Source organism: Sapajus apella, unplaced genomic scaffold, assembly GCF_009761245.1.
Source record: "Sapajus apella isolate SASKATOON/1434 unplaced genomic scaffold, GSC_monkey_1.0 scaffold80, whole genome shotgun sequence".
NCBI lineage: Eukaryota > Metazoa > Chordata > Mammalia > Primates > Cebidae > Sapajus > Sapajus apella.
The window spans coordinates 1,552,991-1,573,925 of record NW_022437020.1 but is presented as its reverse complement, the minus strand read 5'-3'; the positions used below and the strand labels follow the sequence as shown (position 1 = coordinate 1,573,925).

Here is a 20,935-nt window from a genome sequence, read left to right as displayed (position 1 = left end):
TTATTCTCCTCTGGGACTCAGGACATACACTGATGTGTGGTCTAATGTCTTTACTTCCAGTAAAACTTTCCACTTGCCCTAGGGTGAATCCCTTGAAAAGCAATGCTTGTGCCTTGGCAGAAAGACATTTTCCTTACCGCAGATTTCTTACCATTGTGTCTCTAGACTGGACACAGTTGACATCTTTCTGTCCAAGCAAACTCCATGGTTTGCCCTCCCTAACTAAAGCAAAGGCCAGCATGGTTTCTGTTGACATTTCTGCAGAGATGCACGTGACTGTATAATCAAACTCATTCATTAAATGCAGGCCAGAAGTAAAGATAGGTCAGAAAAAACACGTACGTATCGCTGAAAGAGGAAACTGTTTAATATTATTCAGTGCTTTTAGCTGAAACGTTGGGGTAGGAGGGACAGGTTTTCTAGAAGCCCAAATGCCTCTTTCCTTTTGCAAAATTTCCCTTTTGCAGCTCAAAAAAGGAAACCCAAAAAACCTCCTAGAGTGGGAGGTGTTAGCCTGTGAATCAGACAATGTTATAGATGGCCAGTTACCTATGTAAGTTCAGTGAGTCATGTAATCGTGTAACGTTTGATGAAAGAAAATGCATTTCGAGAATCTTCATTCCCACATCCCCATCCTGACTATGGGGCTGGGTTACTTGAATCTTCCCTTCGACACTGCTGATGGAGGCCATGGTCTCAGGTGGCCAAATCAGAGTGAACACGATTCTCCTGGGTGTGGCAGGAGCCGCCTGGGTGGCCCTGAGACAACGTGGCTGCTTCGTAGGCCTGTCCTTCGAAGACCCCTTTCCTCGCGGTTTCTCTGATTTCATCCTGTCTAGGCCAAGAAACTTCCTGGCAGCAGAATTTTCCAACTGGAAACCCAAGGGAGGGACAAAGGCAGACACAGAACAGGGCAGCGTCTCTGGTAACTGCAAACACAGCACATTTGAAAAATAACAGGAGCAAGTGTTTGTGGATGCTGAGATCTTCGTCATTTCTTCCCTGCGCTACCTCTGAGAAGTCTCTGTGGTGTCAGCCCATCACAGTGAGCCATCCTCCACCTAGTAGCCCCCCAGACATTTTTCCAAAATCTCTGCCTGCTCCACATACAACCCAAGTTCCATGGTTCAGAAACTCTGCAAAACCTGGCCCCTGCAGCCCACCAGTTTCAGCTCCCACCAACACTTGCACCCCTCCCCAGAAGGTCTGGCCCGCAGCTAACATGGCACTGTGCTATTTCCTAGTGCCTCTTCCTACCAAGGCTCAGATCAAGACTCCTTTGAGCTTTTGCCCATCTCTGAGCTGTGCTAAGTATGTCCCTCTGGGCACACATGGAGACCATGCGCCAGGGGCTGGGGTGTGCATGCCTGCCTTACATGCTGAGCTGTGGGGTCCTGGAGGGTATCTGTCCTGCTGTCTCTGTGCTAAGGCTCATGGTGGCTGAAGAAATGAATGGTTATTTTGGAATGGGAAAGGATGCTTCCCAGAAAAGGTGTGTATGTTTTGGGCTTTTTCCTCTTATATTTGTGATTTCAGGGGAATCACAAACCCCAATTTTCTATGAGGTGGGGAGAAGACTGGGGCAGGGTGGTACCAGTCTCCAAGAAGTTCTGGGAATGTGAGAGGCAGACTAGGGTGGCGTGTCCCACTGGCCAGGTAGAGCACTGGTGCCACTCTCAAGAACTCCTGAGATGCTAAAAGTACAATGGTAGCGACTTGGGTGTTTTTAAATGGCCATATTGTGATCAGGGTTATTAGAGACTGGCCCATGTCTCCACTTTGCTCTCAGCTCCGGGCTAAATATCTCATCTGAAAGGTCCATTTCATACCCCTTTCTCTCTCCAAACCTTCCTAACCATGCTTCACAGCTCCTCCCTTTCCTCTGTATCACCCAGCTGAGATCTGACCCTCTCTCAGCATCCTACCTCACCTAGCACTTTAGAGGGTGTCCTCGACTCAGGCCCACACCTCAGACCCAGGCTCCACTCAGGGCCCGAGGACTGAGCAACATGCCCAGATGGCAAGGAGTAGAACCAGGTCCTTCCTTCAGGCCTTCTGACCCCAAGTCCCTGTTCTTTCCCCTTTATGATGCAGCTCCAACAGACAGGTGGGTGGCTAGGAATGTGGTTGATCTAATGTGACTGTCCTGGGACTACCCTGCATGGCCATCTGCTTAGTCATCAGCTAGTATGTAGGAGGCAGGAGGGGCAGTGCTGGCTTGGGGACGCTTGATGCTGAGCTTAGGGTTTGTTGGATAAGGAGCCCTTGCCGAGACCACCTTAGCACCATCTATGCTCAACTGAGCTGAGCTTGGGAGGCTCTGAGGGGCAAAGGCAGGGGGACTGTAAAGAGGAGAAGAATCTCAGAAGAGCGGCAGCTGATGCGGGGATCCTCCCATACATCCCTGCAAAGTGCTCATGCACCTTGGCTTAACTATGTCCCATAACAAGGAGCTTGCCCCTCCAAAACGAGTCCATTGCATTTTCAGCTCTAATGCAGAAGTTCTCAACCTAGGCAGCACACGGGAATCACCTGGAGCTTTCAAAGCTGCCTGGATCTCACTACTATGTGTAGCCTAGACACTGGGATTCCCATAGCCTCCCCCAGTAATTCAAATGTGCAGCTACGACTAAGAACTCCTGTTATGACTGGTAGGTGGTTCTGCCAAAAGAACCCAAGGATGAGATATATTTAGAGAAAAGGAGGGAAAAAGAGGAAGTGTTAGGAAAAGTCACAGAGTTTTAAAGGTGATCGGGGCTGGGGAGCTCATCTAGCTCAGCAGCCTTGCAGGGGATGTGAGTGAGTGAGCTGTGATTTGGGACATGTGTAAGAAAAACCAACGCCTAGCCTCAGTGTTGGGAAGGCAATAGGGAATGGTAAGGACTGGGGCGTTGTGATGGGCAGCAAGTCTTACTGGTATTCAGTATGGTGGTCCCAGATCTTCAGAGTTTTTTTTTTTTTTGAGTATTAGAAATTGGGATTTTTATGCGAATTCTCCAAATTTTTAAATGTTGGCAACTAATTAAAATTTCATTTTGAGAGGCTGAGGCGGGCAGATCACCTGAAGTCAGGAGTTGGCCTGGCTTACAAGCCTGTCTGTACTAAAAATACAAAAATTAGCTGGGCGTAGTGGTGCACACCTGTAGTCCCAGCTACTCAGGAGGCTGAGGCAGGAGAATCGCTTGAACCTGGGAGGTGGAGGTTGCAGTGAGATGAGATTGAGCCATTGCACTCCAGCCTAGGTGACAAGAACGAAACTCTGTCTCAAAAACAAAACAAAGCAACACCATGTGAAGCCTTGTTGGGTGATCCAACAGGCCATATGTGTGTGGTTAATGCATGAGCCTCCTAGACTCAACTTGTCCCCTTCTGTCATTTTAGAGAGGAAAACGCGGGAGTCCAGTGTGACTTCGTTGAGAGGAGACAGACTTCTTAAACAGCTGGTTAGACAGAGTTTGGATACAACACAGGCGTCTGAGGCTCCTGGTCCTTGGGCATTTTCACCCCATGGTGACTCCTGAGGCTGAGAGTGAGCTGACTGCAGCTGTGGGCTGACAGGGATGGTCGGGCCACGACAGTGCCCCCACATGAAACATCCCCCTGACGTTTACTTCCTAATGAATTCAAGCCCTAAAATGGGTCAGATAAACAATGGCTTGTTTATTTTCTGACAGTGAGGTCTTGGTAGGGGAAGGCCTTCAGAAATGAGTTTCTTTTCAGGCTGTCAGTGCTATGCCTAGAAATGGGAAGAGAGGAATCCAATCAATGATGAAACGTCCAAGTAGCCCATGGGTACTTCTGAGGTTACTGAGGCCCGTGCTGGGGCTCCACATGCGCTCGGTGCTCCCTAGGTGCCTTTCCCTACCGATCCCTGTGGTGAACTCTTTCCCACCTCCAGAAACTAAGCACATGCATCATAGCTTCCTGGAAATATTGCCTTTGTTCTACTGTCATCTCCCCAGTCGGACTGAGTTAACCTCCTGCAGCTGATTACCATCAGCTTTGTTTCTACTTCTCTCACTGTGCTTAGCAACCCAGGCTGAAGATTCATCACTGTGCTATTTCATGGCACCTCCTCCTATCAAGCTCAGATCAACACTCCTTTGCACTTTTGCCCTGTCTCCAGGCAGCTGTGGTCACCTGTGCACCAGTGTCTTCCCCCATCAGCATTCTTATGCATTGTGCACACCTGCCTTTCCTGCTGAGCTGTGGGATCTTGGGAGGGTCATTGGTCCTGTTGCCTCTGTGCTAAGGGCCTCAATAATCATGACTGCAGATGAAGCGAATAGTCATTTTAGAGCTGGAAGGGATGCTTTCTGGAAGAGGAACATGAAACTGTACTGTGTTCTACCCAAGCGCAGGGACCACACCCTAAGCTCCTTTGTGGTAGGATTCAAAGGTGTCTTGCTCAGTGGGTGCTGGGTCCACAGCATTGCTGCACGGACAGCAGCACTCAACAAATACTCTTCTATCTCTCCTGGTTATCTCTGGTAATTGGGCTGGGGTCAAGTGAATAGATCTGGCCCCACAGGCTGCAGCAAAAAAAAAAAAAAAAAAAAAAATGTCCTTTCTTGGTTGGTGTTCTTCAAGAGCAGGCTCTCCCAGTTTCTCTTCCCCTGCCTTGGAGAACTTCAAAGCTTCCTGGTAAGAAGATGTCAGCCTACAGTGGAAGAATCCTAGATCCCTGAATCACTGATTGCCAACTCACATCACAGTTTGCAAGAGTGAGAAATAAACTTCTGTTGTGCTAACGTGCTGGAGTCTCAGGATATGTTACTGTAGCATAGCCTAGGATTGATCATCCCGATTTCTGTTGCCCTCAGCAAACATTTGACTCAAATGGAATTGAAAAATGGGCAGACGCAGGTAAGAAGAAAGGAGGAAGCCAGCAGTGCGTGCAGCTTTGTAACTGTGGCCAGCTGGGACGGGAACAGAAACGCCCAACCTCTCAGATCTGGGGCCAGGCTTTTCACCCAGAATTGCTAACTGGAAAAGGCCTTAACAGCAAATGAGGCTCCGGAATGAATCCAGAGCTCAGTGGCACAGAGGGACCCACTTCCTATTCTGCCTCCACGGGTAAACAAGAACTCCTGAGTGATGTCTGACGGGGAAGCAGGATCAACACTTAACGAGCGGCTTGTAATAGAAGCTCACTGAGTTATATAGGAACAAATCACTCTCGATTTCCTTTATTTCTCCTCCGTTGCTCTGGCCAATTTAGAGACTGTGTGCGTGGCTGACTTGTAGGCTATTTCTTTCCTTAGGATAACAGCTGGGTGTTAAAAACACAAACTAATTAATTTTGCCTTCCCAAATGAGGTTAGCTGGGTGCATCCGGGACGTTGTATTGACAGTGCACCTTTAATATCCCAGTCTTGAGATTTTAATTAGAAGGCAAAGTAATCTCAAAGAAGGCAGTAATTATTTTTCAAATTGGCTACCCCAATTGCCATAACAATTAAGCACCGTATTTTATGGGCACGGACAGCAATCAATGAGGATTGCCAAAATCACCTCCAAAGCACATTTGTCTTTTTCCCTGGTTCCTGGGCTGGGTACGTGGAAAGAATAGTGGCCGTCACTGTTGGAAAAGGGGACCAAGAGGGCTTTCTCCAAGAAGCTAAAAGCACCATGGGAAAAAGCCAATGATGTCCCTAAGGAGCAGGAATGCCTCATAGGTGGCCTTCAAAGGAGACTCAGTGATGCTTTGTGCAAGATCAGCAGCAAAGCCCGGGACAGAACTTTCGGGGTGCTGATCTCCTGTCCTCTGCTTCAGCAGCCTCAGCCCTGATCCAAGGGTCCATTGCTGTCTTTTCCTTGGGAACACTGTCGAGGGCTCTGCTGTGCTGTAGGATATCTCAGAATGAGACTGCCATCTTTGCAGTATTGGAGAACTGAAGCTTTCGTCTCAGAATTTGGGGCTATTGAGAAGGGCTGGTCAAGCCATGGGGATGCTGAGTCTAAATCCAGATCCCCAGGCTTCTGTGCTTGCCTAAGCCAACACTCTTGCTCAAGTAAGCCAGGCTAGCCTCAAATATGGACATACCACTGAAAACTCTCCGATGACTCCTGAAGTCCACAGGATAAACCCTGATGGCCTCCATTGGGCTTGTGAAGCCCTTGGGATCTGAGCCTGCACGCCTCTCCCGGTGTGCAGTGTGCACAGCCACATTGCCACGAGCAACATCCGGGTTTCTTCCACGACACGTTCGATGTGGTCTTGGCTAGCAGTCCCTTCTTACGGGCTCAGCTTCGAGGCCACTTCCTGTAGGAAGCCTCCTGAATCTCCCTGGATGGTTCTGTGTCCTGTATGATGTTCTTCCGTATCACAGCACCTATCATGCCACACCATAATGACTTGTTTCCTTGTCTTTTCCTTCTCTACAATTTTAAATTCAGTAGGCAAGTGGATTGACTTCCTGCTTCTGTGTAACTCTAGATCCTAGCATGGCACATATATAAAGTGGGCACTTTACAAATCGTTAATAAAGCAGTGAATGAAAATGAGCAAGCAAAGGCTAGAGACTCATTCTGGGGACATTATCAGGAGAGATAAATGAGCCCAGCTTCACTGCAAGCCTTGCTAGGCAGCTGCCAGCACTGGACGTGGGAAAGGCAGACTCGCACCATCCTAGACAGCAAGTTACCAAAAGAAAGGAGAAAAGTATGGCACTGGGGATTTTTCCTGCTGCATTGCGAGCCCTGCCAGGAGGGGTGAGACTGCTACTCATGCCCAGGTACCACCTCTGTCCCCAGTGACCCAGCAGGCGGTGTAGCAAGACCATTTCTTAGGGGCTTAAGCCTTCTGGCTGGATTCAGGAGTTTCAACTGATGCCACCAGAAACAAAATTACATTCGATCTCATTCTTAATCAAAGGGATCCAATTTCAAACAACAATCGGATACCATTTTTCACTGGATTGGCAAATAGAACTAATGTTGATAATACACCCGTTGGCGAGGTTAAGAGAAAGCAGGTATTTTCAATAATGGCAGGTAAGGGTGTGAATCCATATCTACCTCTAGGAGGGGTAATTGGCAGTAACTGTAAAAATTAACAATGCAAACTGGCAAAGACTTCCAAAAAGCAAACCCATAGATGTGCATATGTTTGCAGATATCATCACAAGGTGATCAATATAGCATTGATTATACTGGCAAAAAAGTGGAAACACCCTCAGTGCCCACCAATGGCTTCTGCTTACATAAATTATGGTCCAGACACACAGCAGACTGCCAGGCAGCTGTGAAGGACAATGAGGTGGTGTGTCTCGATATGGAGTAATTTCCAGAATTTAACAAGGTGCAGTACTTAAAAACATGTTCTGTATGTGTAAAAAGGGGCGTTTCTGGAAGGATCCACACACAGAAAGTCAATTTAACAGGTGGCTTCTGTGGAGGAGGACTGGGGGTGTGGAGTGGAGCTTGCTTTTTACTTTAAATCCTTTAATTCAACTTGGGTTTCTTTTCACTTATATGCATTGCTATTAAAAAAGAATTGGAGAGAGAGAGAGAGAGAATCCACCTATGCCTTCATACCACAGGCCTCCCTCTGTTTCTCTTCCATGGGGCATGCTTCCAAAAAGGTGACTCTAGTTCACCTCATTCTCTGTCAACCAGAGGAGACTGGGACCAGCACAGGGAAGGGATTGGCCTTAGGGACACACACTCTGCATTGCCAGGGTCCTGTCTGGGAGGAGGGGCCACCAGCAGCCTGTGCTGGTTTCTCCCTGTCTTTTTGCACCTTGCTTACTCTTCTCTCACCTTGGGCCCTCAAGTCTCTGCAGCAGGGCTTGCTGTGCTGACCTGGCCCCTTTGGCCCTGGCCAGAGGCAAGCTGAATCACTGCCATTCTAAAGTCTTAATTAGGCTCCTGGTGCCTAATTAAGCGCCAATTCACAGGCCTTGTCTGCACAGAGCCAGTGGGCTGCACAGCTGACAGGGTCAGCGGGCTGCTTTCCTGCCCAAGGGGCCACCCTCTCTGTGGGTCCAGCCTCCCTCGATGTCGTAATTAAATTAGAGCCATTCACCACCAGCTGCCTGAGGCCATACTCAATTGCCTTGGTGTCCTTCCACTCCGTTGCTCACCTTCCTAGCCAACAGCTAGTGAGGGCTCTGTGCCACCCCACTGGCTGGCAGAGCCAGGGGCCCCTGGGCGAACTGCTCAGGTGGAGGCCGCTGAAGCCCTCCTTTTTGGCCCCAGGGCTGGGCCCTGCCAGCTGCCGGTGAGAGCGGAAGAGCAGGTGCTCTATTGGGTTTTGGAAGCATGTTCCCCTCTCCCTGCTCACTGCCTCAGATGGCGGAAATTTTGTTAAGTTTATTTGGGGGGCAGAGACTGAGATGTGTTGAATGAGAGAATCTGAGTGGGAAGGGAGGCCATGTAACCCAGCTGTTACGGATTGAATTTCCCCTTTCCCCCAAACTCATATGTTGATGTTTTAAGCCCCAGTATCTTGGAATGTGACTGTATTTGGAGGGAGGATTATTCATGGAGGTAATCAAGTTAAAATTAGGTCACTAGGGTGGGGCTTCATCCAATATGACTGATGTCCTTGCAGAGGGCGGGGATTTGGAAATAGGCAACAGGTAGAAGGCATGGGAATGAGAAGATGGTCTACAAGCCAAGGTGAGAGGCCTGAAGCAGATCCGGCCCTTAGCCAGATCTTGAGCGGCCCTTAGCCAGATCTTGAGTGAGACTAACCACACTGACCCCTGAGTTGTGAACTCCAGCCTCTAGAACTGTGAGATAATGCATTCTGTTGGTTCAGCCACCCAGTCTGTGAGATGTTGTTATGGCAGCCCTGATGAGTGAACTAATCTGCCAACTCTATATGATGGGGATTTCCTCTCCACCATCCCAGTAATGGAGGGTTCGCTGCTGCCTGAGCATCTCCAAAGATGCTGAATTCACCACCTCCTAAGAGGCAGCCAAGCCCACTTCAGATTATCTTATTTGCTGGAATGTTCTTCTCAGTGTCTGGAAGGAATCTGGCTTCCTTCCCCAACCCTAGCTCTATACTTGGAGCCTCTCAGACCAAATCTATGAGCCTCTGAAGGGCAGGGACCTAGTTTTACTGGCTTTTTAAATTCCCCAGCACAGGCCTGGAGCCTGTTGGTGCCTAATGAATATTTGCTGAGTGATGGGAGCTCTGTTGTTCCTTGGAGCCTTCTCTCTCAAAAATTCCAAATTTCTCTGCCACTGTGGCCCCTCTCTGGCTTGGTACCTAAAGAAAAATGTGATTCTCTAAGTGGGATCTGAACAGGCAGAGAAAAGCAAGGCCATCACCCACCTCCCTGACTCTCAGAGATGCTATCCATTCATTGCTGTGACCCAAGACCACGCTATCGTTTTGAGCAACCACACGCCACCAATGGTTGGTGCTGTTCATCTCTCTGCACTTGTACAAATGTTTTGAACCTAAGTACAGAATCTTGCATGTGTCCATGTCAACTTTCTTCCTCTTTGGTTGATTTGCTTTTAATTCTGAGACCCCAAATATGGAGAATCCCCCAAAAGTCACATCATCAGTGAATGTGCTAAGCAGAGCACTGATGCTGTCATTTAAGTTACTGGTAAAAATGGTTGCTGGTTCAGAGAGGTCTCCCTGTGGTCAACATTAATCTAATTAATTAGCATCCTTTGGGGGTCAATGGTCAGTAGACAGTGGTTAAACTCTCTGTCAAGGATACAATGAGGTCACAGTGGAGAGAGTGGAGACCACTGATGCCTACATGTGTGGATCTGAATCCCAGCTTCCTTCCTCTCCTCATCTGCATGACATTGGGCAATGTACCTTGCATTTATGAGCCTTAGTTTCCTTATGAGTAGAAAGGAGATGAAACAGTATCTTACCAGGTTGTTCCGAGAAGTTAACATTTGTCCCCTTCCATTCCCTAAACTGTCCATCAGGTCCACGTTGCCCATGAAATGCTTTGTCAAGGTAGCTGGCTTATGTCCAGATGTGAAATGACTATACTGACCCCAGGTCTACCTGTCTGCTGCCCGCCTCACAAAGGAACATCAGAACAGTGTATTTTCCAGTTTTTTTTTTCCATCTTTAAGCATTCATAAGCCATGGGATTGATAATCTGTTTGAAACTCTGGCTTAATGTTGACATTAAGCTCACTGGTGTCCATCATTTCCTCATGTTTAGAAAACTGGGAAAGAGATTGCCTGTCCCTGATTCCCTTCTGTAATTCTGCATGAATTAGAGAAGATCGTGGCCAGCTGCTCACAGGTCTGACTGCAAGTTTGCCCTTGGGAAGTCCATTGGTTTCAATTTTGGGGAGAGCAGTGGTTCTCAAACTTATGCTGTGCATCCAAATTACTTGGAGCACTGTTGAAACACAGATATTGGTCCCCACTCCTAGACTTTCTGATTCAGCAGGTCTGGGGTGGGGCCTGAGACTTTGCATCTCTAACAAGTTCTCAGTGATCCTGATGCTGCTGGTCTGGGGATCATGAATGTTAAGAACTATTGATTCAGAGCAGTAGAGTGGGACTGTCAGCAGAGAACCCAAAGTCCCCGTTCCCCTATCCAAGTAAAAGACTCGTCTTTGTTGAAAAAACAGATACAGGAGTTGAGGAGTTCATTATACTTTTGTCCTTTGAAACCCCTATGCCATCTGCTCCTAACCCTTTGGTTCTTACTTGAAACATAAAAAAACTTTTCTGTTTTTCTTAATATCTTCCTAAACTCAAACCATCCTGGCTTTGGCCTTCCTGACATGATTCTCTAGGGTGCCATCACTATTTCCTAGTTACGTGTAATAGAGGCAAATGGATGGCGATCAGGGGCCGGGAGGAGCCCTGGATCTGTCCCTTACCAGCTGTGGGACCTCATGCAAGTTACTCCTTGAGGCTCAGTTTTCCTATCTTTAAAATGGGGATAGCGGCAGTAGTCCCATCACGACAGGAGATAATGCTTAGCATGGCATGTGGCATGTAAGCATTCGCTATGGTAACACGTTCCCCTCAGCTGTTTTCCTGCGTGTGCTGTTACAAGCCATCGAGAGCGGCATGCAGAAGGCGTGACTGCATTTCTGAGCCTTCCTGAGTTGTCACCCAAAGATGTCTACTTTTCTTCTGAAAAATGCCTTGGTCATGAAGGGTCAGTCAAGCAAACTGGGGAGAGTGAAACCAAAGGCACATTCAAGGGCAGGTGGCAGGGAGAGCTTCAACTGGGGTTTCAGCACCACCGTGCCACGCCCAGGTGCTGGCTGGTGTCGGATGGGATGCTGAGGAGCTCTGACCTTTCAGCTTGTTCTCTCTGATAAGGCGCTACTCCAGGCTCTGGACAATGGCAATGTGCCGTGTAGCCTTGACGCACTGCTCCCTGCTGTGGTCTTCTCCAGTGTGGCAGATCCTGGCCCACTGAGCCCATTGCTATCCCTGTCCCCAGCCCAGTATTAAATGAGTGCAAATTTGTGCTGGACCTGATGCACCACATTAGAACGAGAGAGTTCGGTTCAGTTCCTGGCTGTGCCACTTACTGCCTGGGTGGCCTTATACAAATGACCTAACTTGTCTGAGCATTAAGTTCTTCTTTTGCAAAATGAAGGTACTAGGGTGCCCTAAAAGTGATCTCATTGGAAATTCTCACCAGCAAAGCAGAAAGGCTCCTATTTCTCCACATTGTCAACAACACTTACCATTTTCTGTCTCTCTCTCTCTCTCTCTCTGTCTCGTGTGTGTGTGTGTGTGTGTGTGTGTGTGTTTGTGTGTGTGTGTGTTTACCAGTAGCCATGCTAGAGGGTATGAACGGATATCTCATTGATATGCTTTGGATCTGTGTCCCACCAAATCTCATGTTGAATTTTGTAACCTCTAATGTTGGAGGTGGGACTTGGTGGGAGGTGATTTGATCATCAGGGACAGTTTCTCGTGAATGGGTTAGTGACATCCAATGGATGCTGTCCTCGTAACAATGAGTGCGTTCTCATAAGATCCGGTTGTTTAAAAGTGTGCAGTACCTCTCCCTGTCTCTGTTGCTTCTGCCCCTGCCATGTGAGATGCTTCGCTCTCCCTTTACCTTCTGTCAGAATTGGAATCTTCCTAAGGTCTCCCCAGAAGCTGAAACTGCTATGATTCCTGGAGAGCCTGTAGAACTATGAGCCAATTAAACCTCTTTTCTTTATGTTACCCAGTCTCAGGTATTTCTTCAAAGCAGTATGAGAACAGACTAATACACTCGTGTATTCACTTTGTATTTCCCTCATGATCAATGGAGCATCTTTTCATGTACTTATTGGCCATTTGTGTATTTTCTTTGGAGAAATGTCTATCCCATGTCTTTTGCCCATTTTTGAATTATTGGGTTTTTGTTTGTCATTGAGTTGTAGGAATTCTTCACATATCCTGGATGTTAATCCCTTATCAGGTATAGTATTTGTATCTTTCTCATATTTATAGTATCTTTTTTCTAATTATATGAGTTGTCTTGATAGATTGTCCTTTGATGCACAAATGTTTTACCTTTCTATGTAGTGCAATTTATCTGTTTTTTTCTTTCATTGCCTGCACTTTTCGGGTCATTCTTAAAAGACAATTGCCAAACACAAGGTGATGAAAAATTTCTCCTAAGTTTTCTTCTTGGATTGAATTTCTTCTAAGTGAAATGTACAGTTAATAATGGTTAAAATGCACGCAACCTACAGAATGGGGAAAATATTCACAAACTATGCATCGGACAAAGGTCTAGTATCCAGAATCCACAGGAAACTTAAATAACTCAACAAGCAAAAAACAACCCCATTAAGAAATTCTCAAAAGCAGACAAATAAGTGGCCAAGAAGTACATGAAAAAATGCTGATCATCGTGAGTCATCAGAGAAATGCAAATCAAAACCACAGTGACATACCATCTTACACCAGTCAGAATGACTATTATTAAAAAGTCAAACAACAGAAGTTGGTGGGGTTGTAGAGAAAAGAATATGCTTATATATTATTGGTGAGATTGTAAATTGGTTCAGTCACTGTGAAAAGCAGTTTGGAGATTTTGTAAAGAATGTAGAACTACCATTACACCCAGCAATCCCATTAGTGGTTAAGTATCCAAAAGAAAACAAATCATTCTACCAAAAAGACACATGCGTTGGCATGTTCATAGCAGCACTATTCACAATAGCAAAGACATGGAATCAACCTAGGTGCCCAGCGATGGTGGACTGGATAAAGGAAATGTGGTACATGTACACCACGGAATATACCATGGACTCAGCTAGAGACTGCTATCCTAAGTGAATTAACACAGGAATAGAAAATCAAATGCCACATATTCTCACTTATAAGTAGGAGCGAAATGTTGGGTATTCATGGACATCAAGATGGCAACAATAGATATTGGGGAAGAAGGGAATGGGGAAAGGGTTGAAAAATTGTTGGGTACTAAGCTCAGTACCTGGGTGGTGGATCATTTGTACCATAAACCTCATCATCATGCAGTATACCCAGGTAACAAACTTACAGAGGCACCCCCTGAATCTAAAATAAAAGTTGAAAAAGAAAACAAAATCATTAAAATGGTAAATTTTATGTTATGTGTATTTTATTACAATAAAATTTATTCCCACCTCCCACATACTCCATAAATAGGTGGTTTATTGGGCAACACATCTTAAAATAAGGAAAGAAGATTATTTTGCAAACTGCAGTCCATTATTGGGACTTCAAGGTGAAGAACTCATGAGTGACTGGTTTGACTTAGTCCACTGCTCTGACTACTACAGAGTCCTTTCTTAAATTCAGTCTAATTGCATTTCCTCCTTGTGGCTCCAGCCCCTGGAACTCTTAAGTACACAGGACAAGTCTAATCCCTTTCCCAAATTGTAGCTCTCCAAGTGGCAGCTGACACCATCACAGTAGCCACGAGTGATGGACTACATGTGTCCCCTGCAGGGCTCTGGGGATGGTAGGTGATACAACCAAGCCAGTCACGGAGCTGGGATCTGGACCCTTTGGAGGTGTCGCTACCGCCAAAGCCCATGTTTTTGATGCTAGGCTACAATGCCTCTTGGCCAGATTTCTCCTCAGCCTTCCTCTCTACAATCCCTTGGTCTTTTCTTGTGTGGCTTTGTACTGAATTCCTCCCCAGAGCATCCCTGACTTGCAGTGAACACCAGGTAAGGTCCCACCAAGGCAGGGGCTAACGACATGCGCTCCCTACCTTCTCAACGGTGCTCTATTAGGCCCAGCACTCTACAAGGTCCAGTGGCCTGATGGAGGGACAGAATCCTTGGCAGAAATCCTTTCCAAGCCCCCCTTGTCCTCTTCTTCTCCACTGCTAAAAGCAGAGGCTAACCTCACCCACCTCTTCCGGGAGTTCCTGCAACTGAAGATGTTGCAGTTTCAGGATGAAGAGCCTGTTTGTTTAAAGGGCTTATTACTGGTGCTTAGTGCTATTTTGACAGATGAAAGTGAGTCAATTATAGCTGGAAATAGCTCTGGCTGCATCAGTGTCTTCCAGGTGGCTGCCCATTCCCCATTCAGAGGACTTTTTCTCTCCTTAACAAAGGGCAGTGTTTCTCCTCTTATCCCCAAGGACTCCAGAACCATCTCAAGAGTTTCCTCCGTGTAGGAAGAAACAATATTTAATATTTAACCAGTCCATGAGGTGAGGGTTGCCACTGCAGACCTACTCTGACAAGCATGAAGTGAAAAGATGGCCTTCACAGGCCAACCTCCAGGATAAAGGATGTAGTCCCATTGAGTCCCGTGTCCATATGGGTATCATTCTGGCTTCATCAGACACACCTGTGGCTGCCCCTTATGGAATATCTCTCTAGGGCTTTTTTGGGGGCAATGAGTTTTCCCTGTTGATACCTATCTTAGTGAGACCAGTGTTGGTCACAGGCTTGGGTGACCACAGTGACTTTCATGAGGACAAGAGTCCTTTGTGGGTGGCTCAGAGGGCTTCCCAGTGTCACAGCAAGTTATGCTAAGGCCCCAGTGAGGAGCATCCTGATGCCCTCAGTCAGTGTGGAGTCTGTACACTGGGCTCTCTCGTGTTCCTGGTGATCTGCCATGTGGTTGGATGGGCAATTGGGTGTAGGGCCTGACCCCAAGCTGGGAGGTCAGGAGTGTGGTGGGGTATATATTTCTAACAGGCATCTCACACTTCATATGTTCAAGAAAGAACTCCCTTCCATAGCACCCCCAAACATGCATGGGCTTCTCTAAGCTCTTCTATCACAGAACATGGCACCCCCATATTGAGCTTGTTTGCTTAAACTGTAATCCTAAGAGTCATTCTGGATTTTTCTCTTTCTCTCCCCCATTACGGTCCTTAAATAGAATCCACTAGCAAATCCTGCTGCCTTTACCTCTGAATTTTATAGCAAATCTGACCAACTCTTAGATCTCCCATGCCATAATCCTAGTCTAAGCCAGCCTTATTTTCTACCAGAGCTATTGCAACAGCTTCCTAACAAATATTCCAGATTTCATTCTTGCTGGAGGGATCTTTTAAAGACACAACTCATATCTTCTACCTCAGCTCCTTCACTGCCCCTCAAACTCAGAACCAAATCCAAACTCCTTACCATGGCCCACAAAGATACGTGCATTCTAGTCCCTGCCTCTCTCACCAGCATCATTTCCTTACCCCTTCTCCCTGCTCACTCTGCTTCAACCACACTTGTCTCTTGGTTGAATCTTGAACACACCCTCCCACCTCAAGGCCTTTGCACTTAAGGTTCCCTCCACCTGGAAGGTTTCTAGCCCAGATCTGCACATGGGTGGTGCCTTTCTGTCCCTTGAGACTTAGCTCAAACCAGCTTCTTCTTTCCAGAGAAGACTTTCCTGATAGCACTGTTTAAAAGTATCTTATTTATTTGTTTACCTATAAATGATCTTTCCCTGTAAGAAAACTTAATTATTAATGAGATCTGGGACTTTATTCACTGCTGTATCTTAGTGTCTAGAACGGAGCCTGGCACATAGTAAGCACTCAGTAAATACATGCGGAATGAATGTGTGTAGGTGTTTAAAACATGTCCAAAAACTGGCACTTTCCCATTGAGAGTCAGGGTCTATGTCTACTCTCCTTGATTCTAGGCCGATACAATGACTAGATGGCTAGTAGATGATAATAGAAGTGACACTATGTGGTCTTAAAATGTGGTGCAGCTTCTACCTTCATCTCTGGGTCACTTGTGCTAGAGCCTGGGCCACCATGTACACAGTCTGACCACTCCAAGGCTACCATGCTGTGAGGAAGCCCAATCTAGCCCATGTAGAGAGATCACTTGGAGAAACCCTAAGATAACATAAAGAGAAAGAGACACATGGTCAACCCCAGCTGCTTCAGACCCCTGCTGTTTTACTTCTAGCCAATCTGACTGCACCTGATTTAAGAACCATCCAGGTTAGACCTTCTCAAATTCTTAGCCAATAAAAACTGTAAAAAATATAAAATGATTTTTTAAGCCACTAAGTTGTTAGATGATTTTTACTGTGACAGATAACTGGAAGGGATTAATGATTAATATTAAACTATTTTTCTTGTGGCCGCTATGATGGACCCTAGCAAATTCCTAGCCAGTTTACTGATCCAAGTGCCAGAGAGATCTACGCCAGGTCACGTAAATGGGAGGAAACAAGGAAGAGATTGGGAACTACTATTTTTTTTTGACTGGGGTTGTTTAAGAATGCCATCTGGGTTGACATGGACTTCTTGATAGGAATAGTTCAGACCCTCCTCAACATTTTCTGTTTGTTTGCCTTAATTCTTGGACTTTCTTTTCTGGAATTAGAAATCTAGACCTAACCAGGAGAATCCTTACCTAATTAGTTACATCAAAACTCTTCTTAAAGAGAGTGGATTCCATTGCTTTAACTCTCCCTGTCTCTTTCATATTGCCTAGGTGAAGTTCCCCTCCATCTTAGAGAGAGGACCTCGTGGATAAAAACATATCCTATGGGCACTCCTTTGAAGCTCTCAGCCCAATCAACAAGATGTGCTCTGCAGAGTTAGAGAATATTGCACTGAGGCATAAAGATGGTGATGACTGGTACCACATTAAGTGTTTCTGCCAAAATTTTACTAGGCATTTCATATACATTATCTCATTTAGTCTTCACATCCTCCTGTCTTACCATTCCCACCCCTATTTCACTGAAAAGGCAACTAAAGTTTAGAGAGATTAAGGTGAATTACGTAAAGTCAAGTGCATCTGGTCCTGATTTTCTTGAAAATCACCCACCTGGGATGGCATGTGACTTACCAGCCACCATCTCTCCTCCCACATTCATGGCATCTGTTCCCACTGAGCCTCGAGACAGCCCAACAGCCAGGATAATTCTCAACTCAGCTCTTAAGACAGGCACTACCAACTGGTCACAATTGGCATGCCAGATGAAACCCACTTGCTAAACCCCCTCATCTCTCAAGGAATGGAGGCTCAGAAAGGGCAGGTGACTTGCTGAGGCCATCCGGCAAGTGAGTGGTGGAACTGGGATGGAAATGCACCTGGGGAAGGGATGCTGCCTGCCAAGCATCTCCCACACTTAGTGACGGTCCTGCTGGCCTGTAGGGAGTCAGCTTACCCGCGAACAGCGTGCAGCAGGCGCAGCGAGGGGTATGCAGTGCGCACGTTGACGTGGTGCTTCAGGATGAGCTCGTTGACCCACTCGACGCGCTCCTTGCCGCCCCGGGCCATGAAGGCAGGGATCCACAGGATGCTGCCATTGAGGCTGTGCAGCCGCTGCAGCAGCTTCTCCCGCCATGTGGCATTGACCAAGTCCTCAAAGGCGCGCTGGATGACGGAGGGGTTCATGGTTACCAGGTCTGTCTTGAGCCCCACATCCCGGGCGTACTCCTGTACTGGGGCCAGGTTGCACCTGCCGGATAAAAAGGCAACATGATCCTTCTGGGAAAGCTGAGACCCCTTCTTCTCTTTAACTTGATCCCATCCTTTGCCTCTCCTTGCTTCTTTCGCATCCCCAAACAAAGACCCAGGGCATCTCTCCACACTCACAGGCCCCTCCTGTCATCCCTTCTCCTTTTTCCACCACGAATGTTGACTGAGTTCATACCGTGTACCTAGAACTTTGCTAGATCCTGCGGATGTAAATGCCTGCCTTTTACTCTGGAGTTCAGGATCTAGGAGAGGAAGAAATTAGCAAGTAAGCCAGTCCTCAGCCCGCAGGATGATGAGGCTGTTGCCAAGAGTGACCTGGCCCAGGAGGTGACAGAGTGAGGGATCTGAAGGCAGGCTCCCAGGCTCTAAACTCGCTTTGACACTTTCTACCTGTGTGATTCTTGGAAACTTGCTCAATTTCTCTGTGCTTCCTGAGACCTTCCATTACTTTAACTATGATAGAGATCACAAGAGCATCCCTTCCAAGGAGTAAAAGAACTGCTACATGCCCCGTCCTTAGAACACTACTGGATATAATAAGAGCTTGGTAAATGCTAACTGCTGTCTTGTCACCAGTCTATGGGAAGGAGGAGTGTCAGGTGGACTTCCCCGAGGTGGTGACCGCTAAGCAGAAATCTATTAGTAGACAAGGTACATGAAAAGAGTGCTTCTCCAGTTTGCCAAGTCAGAACAACCGCCCCAGGCACTTGTTAACAATACCGACTGCCCGGTTCCTCACCTGGAGATTCTGATTCGACAGGTGGCCCTAAGCATTGATACCTGTGTTTCACAAGCTCTTCCTCTTCAGGTAGTGTTACAGCCAAGCAGTTTAGTATATACCATGCTACAGCCCTGTAGGCACAAGAAAGGTTTCCAAGGGCAGAGAGGTGGGAGACAGCATGGCTGTTTAGGGAAAGGCAGACGATTTGGTCTGATTGGAGCATACTGTGTGGAGGAGATGGGGTTGGGGGGGCAAGCAGAGTGGTCTTGCCTATCAGAGGACCTGTGTGTCAGGGACTTGGTTCTGAGGGCAGTAGGGAGCCACTGAGGGTTCTGGAGCAGGAGGGTGACAGGGACAGATTAGAATTTTTGGCCACAATTAGAAAGCAATGAGCTGAAGCTGCAGTATGGATTGCAGGGGATGGAGCTGGGTGCTGGAGGGCAGACTAAGAGTCTGCTGCAAACTCAGACTGACAAGTCAGGCTGCCTGGATGGACAGCCTCAGCCATTTAACCTGATGACTTCCTTATGGGAGACCCAGCCTGGGTGTGCACATCTGGGTTTCCTGCCTGTGCCTGGGACTGGGATGGCAGCAGGGGGCACTGTGGGGGATGTCTGGCTGCTGTCTGGCACAGAGGATTTGATGGTGGAAAAGCCTTTTGACAAGTGAAAATAAGTCTGAGAAATCCAGTTAAGAGTGAAAAATGAGACTGGATACATGGGCATAAGGGATCCCAGGTGATCATCAAATGAGGAAATCCAGAGAGGCAGCATCATCCCCCCTTTAAGCAAGGACTTTCCTTCTTCAACTACTGAGGAGAAAAAGTGGTTGATTAGAAAGAAAACTAATATTTTTGGAGCCCCTGGTGTGTGCCAGGCACTGGTTGGGCCCTTCACATAGGTCGGCTTGTTTTATTTTGATCTGCTTTTAATCACCTCCCTGTTACAAATGAGGAGATGGAGGTCCAGTGTGTGAGAATGAACTTGCCCAAAGTCCCAGAGCTAGAAATGAAACCACCAGGAGTCAAGCTCAGGTGTATTTCACTTAAACAGCCTGTTTGTGATTTCAGACTTAACCCCCTAAAATATCCCCTCTTCTCATCCCTGCCCCCAGGCCTTGCCATCTTTGACTGTGGCTAAACATTGCAAGGGGCTAGGATTGCCCTGGGTCAATTCCCCTTCAGGAGCCCTTGCCACAGCCTCAGAGACTGAGGTGTCACGGCAGCGCATCAGCCAGTGTGGGGCTGCCCAGCTCTCAGGTACTCCTATAGCCCTGAAACACGGCAGAGCTGGGCTTCCATGGCCTTCCTGAGGGTCTGGGGCCAATTCTCAGCAAGCTCCAGGTCCTGAGAGCAGGGCCAAGTGGTCTGCATGCAGTTCAGATGGACTGGAAGCACCCACCGGGCAGGAGGGGCTGTGAGTGAGGCAAGGGGAACGAAGTGTCCGTGGCACCCAACCCTGGCGACTTACAAGATGGCCCAGGAGGGTATAGGAGTAAACATTCCTGATTGCGGTGTGGGCCTGGCTGGGTTGCCACCTCCTGGAAGATGCCGTGGCCAATGGGAAGAGGGGCTGCATGCACCTCGCAGGCAGGCCCTCATTCAGTATAGGCCTCAGCTCACAGCAGGGGCTCCATACCTTACAAGCAGGACACACAAGAAGAGGGAGGCAGGGAGGGGATGTGAAGTCCAAGCTTCTCCAATGACTGTGCCTCAGTGAGGAGGCTGGGTTGGGGGAGCGCTGCCCTAAGTGGGCTGTCTAGACGTCTTCCTTCCCCACCAGATGTGAATTGCTTCACTGAGGTGAGGAGGAGGCATTAGGAACGGGTTCAATCTGATCTAGGCTCTCTTTTGTCCAACGGTAGGCCAGGCCTCCCACAGTGACTTCTGGGTGGGCTGTGGGTGGGCTGTAGGTGGGCTGCATTGCTTGGATGAGCTTGGCTCTGGGTGGGAAAGGAGTCATTCTCTTCCAGAAACCACCACACCCACAGGTACACACTGAGTGCTCTGCAGGATGAGAGGCAGCTTGGGCAGGGACTGGAGGCCAACTGCCCAGTCCACGGCTTGGCTTCAGCCCTCACTAGCTGTGTGGGGCTTGCCTCTCTGTGCCTCAGTTTCCTCACTGCAAAGCCAGGATAAACACAGAGCACTCCTTACAGAGTAGTTGTGAGAACTGTTAATACACATGAAGCACATAGAATAGCACCTGGTGCATTCTAAGTGGCCAGTAGATGGTAAGGGATAACAATGATGGTGATGTGATTTATCCATGGAATGGTGTTCATCAGATTCTCCCTATGGAGGAAATGTGTGTGTGTGTGTGTGTGTGTGTGTGTGTGTGTGTGTGTGTGTGT

The 20,935-nt window shown here is 47.6% G+C and overlaps 1 protein-coding gene across 2 annotated transcripts in view; it reads right to left on the bottom strand.

The window, feature by feature from the left end:
• Positions 1-20,935, bottom strand: part of ST8SIA2 (ST8 alpha-N-acetyl-neuraminide alpha-2,8-sialyltransferase 2) — an 81,241-nt gene that overhangs the window by 5,826 nt on the left and 54,480 nt on the right. For both annotated transcript variants that reach the window (XM_032252775.1, XM_032252776.1), the window contains exon 5: positions 17,549-17,842. In XM_032252775.1, the coding sequence (XP_032108666.1) occupies positions 17,549-17,842 (294 nt within the window). The remainder of the gene's footprint in view (positions 1-17,548; positions 17,843-20,935) is intronic.